Genomic DNA, 3,461 nt, shown 5'->3' with positions numbered 1-3,461 from the left:
CTTTTTGTAGTTAAGGTTATATAGAACCAACGGATTCCTAGTGTTATCTTTTCCTTTCTTGTAATCTGATATTCAATTTTATGTTATGCAATTAATCTATTTTTAATTCCTAGTTTCATTTATGATTTGGCCAGTCATAGATGAACACTTGAATCTTGCATGATAATAGAGATGTTGGTGTAGGATTTCGATTGATTAATTGCTAGGTTTTGTATGATTTAGGGATAGACTTACAAAATCTATTACTGTTGAATTCTTGATCTTAATGCTTGCCTTAGGAGAAATCACTCAAGAATTAGAATTTTTAATAACGTAAAGGATTGATATATCAAGGGATTGAGTTTTAATTAATCTTGAAAGAATTGTCAATAACATGTTTTGAATATCAGTTATAGGAAATGATAGATTCTTTATTAAGACGTTGGAGAAATCAACACCCTAATTATGTTTTGCATTATTGATTTATTCTGATTTTTATTGTGAGTTCTTAGTTCTTGTTCTTGATAGTTATTTGATAGGTTCAGTTTTAGTTTTATATTTTAAATCACATTTTCATCAACCTTTACAGTCTATCTAACTTTAGTTGTGTAGCGAAATTAGTGCTTGATAAGTCAATCCTCGTATGAACGATTCTTTACTCTTCACTTTATTATTTGTACAATCGGTATACTTACCGTTTTCACAACAGTAACAAAAGCAACCAATGGCCTGGTCATTCTTATTTGGAAAACTGTAGTTGAAAGTAGAAGCAACTTCGACAAAATAACTATTTGCCTCTAGATTTCAACAACACCCTCTTTGCCATCATGTAAGGATATAGGTACAAGAAAGAACAGCCATCTACGCTAAAGTAGAAGAACCTTATATTGTTTCTAAAATGTTCTCCAAATTGTTTCAGACACACAAAACATATACAAGTAACGCACGCCTATCATAATGTTATTTTCACAACCATTGCCAACCATCCACATCTATTTAGACATCTGAAATATCCACACCAGCTAAACTGCTCCAACACAGACTACAAAATTGAATCCTTACTATTCTAACGTTCACTAAAGACCAAAAAAGAGTTATATACAGTAGAGAAACATGAGGAAGTGAAGGCAAAAGATTAAAGAGAATAGCATCAGAGAAGTTTATTCTGAGCAACTGCCTGGCATAGTTCATCTTCGTAGAAAAGAACTCTATTAGAAGCCATGGATTTGCATACGGGCTTTGGTAGAATTGATGGCACCAAGCTATGAGAAGGAAAAGCTGACTCCTGGAAAAGAACAGCTGCAACCTGCCGCATCTCAGAAACTTTCAGGCGAGAAGGCGGTCGAGGTCCATGTCTAGGTGCTTTAGGTGTATGTGGGCTTGGAATCCTTACTCCCTTCCCATCACCCTTACTGGAAAAATCAATAGCACTATGACAAGACATGCATTAAAAGTTAAAGGAACAAATTTATGGTCAAAATTATTTACCACAGAAAAGGCCAATGTTCAGTAGGACGGGGAGTCATTCTATTTAACATCTCTTGCCGAGAGCGATCTGGGGTAGTATAATTGAAGTGAAGCTGCCTTGCAATCATAACCTAACAATATTAGAAAGAGTTAGCCATTGCACAAGTAACCAAACCACTTCAACTAATCATAAGCAAACATTTACAGGCATATATATATATATATATATATATATATATATATGCAGCACAGGGACACAGAACTTACAGCTTTTCTAATTCTTCGACAAACATGGAAGACAGCCCTCAGTTGGTCATGGTGCAGGTGGCATAGTAGTTTAACCTCAAAATTGTGAAAGAAAATGGTGTCAACAAAACAAAGAATAGTTCAAATATACAAGAGTTAACACTGCAAGACATGACTAAATCCATCTAATTGAATACAATAAAACACAAATATAAATAAATAGTTTGTATATTGTTGTGCTTGTAGTTGTTTGTCGTTAACAACTTTACTAATGCTCAACTAGCTTGATCAAATCCTAATGACATTTCACGATTAATTAAAAGTAGCATATAGATTTTACCCAAAAACACGGATTCAAGTAATAAAATAACTCATTTAGTGATGCCAAACAGAAAATCACAAATGCTCTTGAGCATCATACAAAACAACAAAGGCAAGCGAGAAGAAACAGACCCATCCATCATCAATCTCAATGAGTTTCGTTCCACTGGCATCCCCGCCAATTCAAAAACACTGATTGAGGATAACATAAAATCAAGCAACAAACAAGTATTTCTTTATGTGTGCTTAATCATATAATGGTATTTTAACATTCTTCTACATTCAAAAAAATCACAACAAACCACTGAAACTCTGAAACCTACTCATACAAATACTTTAAACTCCAAAAAAACATAAAATTCAACACTAAATCAGTACCAATAAAAAAACTGAGATCACAACACATACCAACAAATCCATGGGAAGAGACTCGAGCCTCGATTCTGATTGGATATCATCGGTCCGCGGGGTTTTGGGCGTCCCAAGCAAATTACTCTGTTTAACCAAATTCACAGGCGTCAGCGTCAGAGGACTTTTATCAAACACCTTATCGTCATGACCCTGCGTCTTCCTCGTATGCAACAGCGCCACTCTTTTCTTCCCAATATCAGTACAAGACTTGGAAGCAGAACCCGAAGAAGAAGAATACGAAGACTTATTACACCGAAGCTGAGCAAGAGTTCCAGGTTTCAGATACTTATTCCTCATTTGTTTTTTCCCCTTTGTTACCTTCCAACTCTTCTCTTTCGGCGACGCTTTTCCCATCGCTTCTTCTTCACACCTACTCCTCCAAATAACCCTCAATTACACCTGAAAAACACAACGAATTTGAAGCCACTTGACAAAACCATCATTATCAGAATCAGATCTAAAAAAATTGAGAAATTAAACTCAAAAAATAAATCAAAACCCTGGAAAAGAAAGAAAAAAAAAAGAGGAGAAAAACTTACATTACGAAAAATTAAGAGAATTAGGGATTCAAATCAAAGCGAAATAGATAGAGAGCTTCCTTCCAGAGTAGTAGGTAGAAGCGAAACAGAACCCAGAGAAATGAGAGGGAAAAATACTGAATTTTTTTTTTTCTTCCTTTTTTTGCTTTTTATTTGAATTCGCTTGATTCTTAAGCTGCCCGCCAAATTTTCATGAATAGCTTGCTCCTAGGAACAAAAAAAAGCCATGGGGGTTTCTGCACTGTATCCAGGTTTTGTGACGTGGAATCATTTTATTGGTTGTTTTTGGCATCCTAGGCGGTGTGGGCCCTACCTGATTACTGGGCCTCGTGGGAATGTGGGATGGCATTGAATAATGAAGATTTTTTTGTTTTTTTTGTTTTCTCATCTTTATCCTTATTTGGTTATATTGGTTTTCGAAATTAAGATGAGGGGGAAATTGAAATATTAATGATTTGACATTTTTTAGAGGAAAATGAAATGACAAGTATGCCCTTG

The 3,461-nt window shown here is 35.0% G+C and overlaps 1 protein-coding gene across 1 annotated transcript; it reads right to left on the bottom strand.

Annotated features, from left to right (window-relative positions):
- Positions 1-765: 765 nt before the first annotated feature.
- On the bottom strand, positions 766-3,130 carry LOC133303133 (F-box protein At4g35930). The gene is made up of 5 exons (XM_061503014.1): positions 2,964-3,130; positions 2,422-2,823; positions 1,714-1,788; positions 1,468-1,577; positions 766-1,391 (listed from the first exon to the last, which is right to left on the bottom strand). The coding sequence occupies exons 2-5, from the start codon at positions 2,776-2,778 to the stop codon at positions 1,130-1,132; spliced, it is 804 nt and encodes a 267-aa protein (XP_061358998.1). The 5' UTR covers positions 2,779-2,823; positions 2,964-3,130; the 3' UTR covers positions 766-1,129.
- Positions 3,131-3,461: the final 331 nt, after the last annotated feature.

This window comes from Gastrolobium bilobum, unplaced genomic scaffold (assembly GCF_033153095.1).
Source record: "Gastrolobium bilobum isolate Gb01-03AN ecotype WA unplaced genomic scaffold, APGP_CSIRO_Gbil_v1 utg4340, whole genome shotgun sequence".
In the NCBI taxonomy this organism is placed as follows: Eukaryota; Viridiplantae; Streptophyta; class Magnoliopsida; order Fabales; family Fabaceae; genus Gastrolobium; species Gastrolobium bilobum.
The sequence above is the reverse complement of the archived record's forward strand: the minus strand, read 5'-3'. Positions and strand labels throughout refer to the sequence as shown.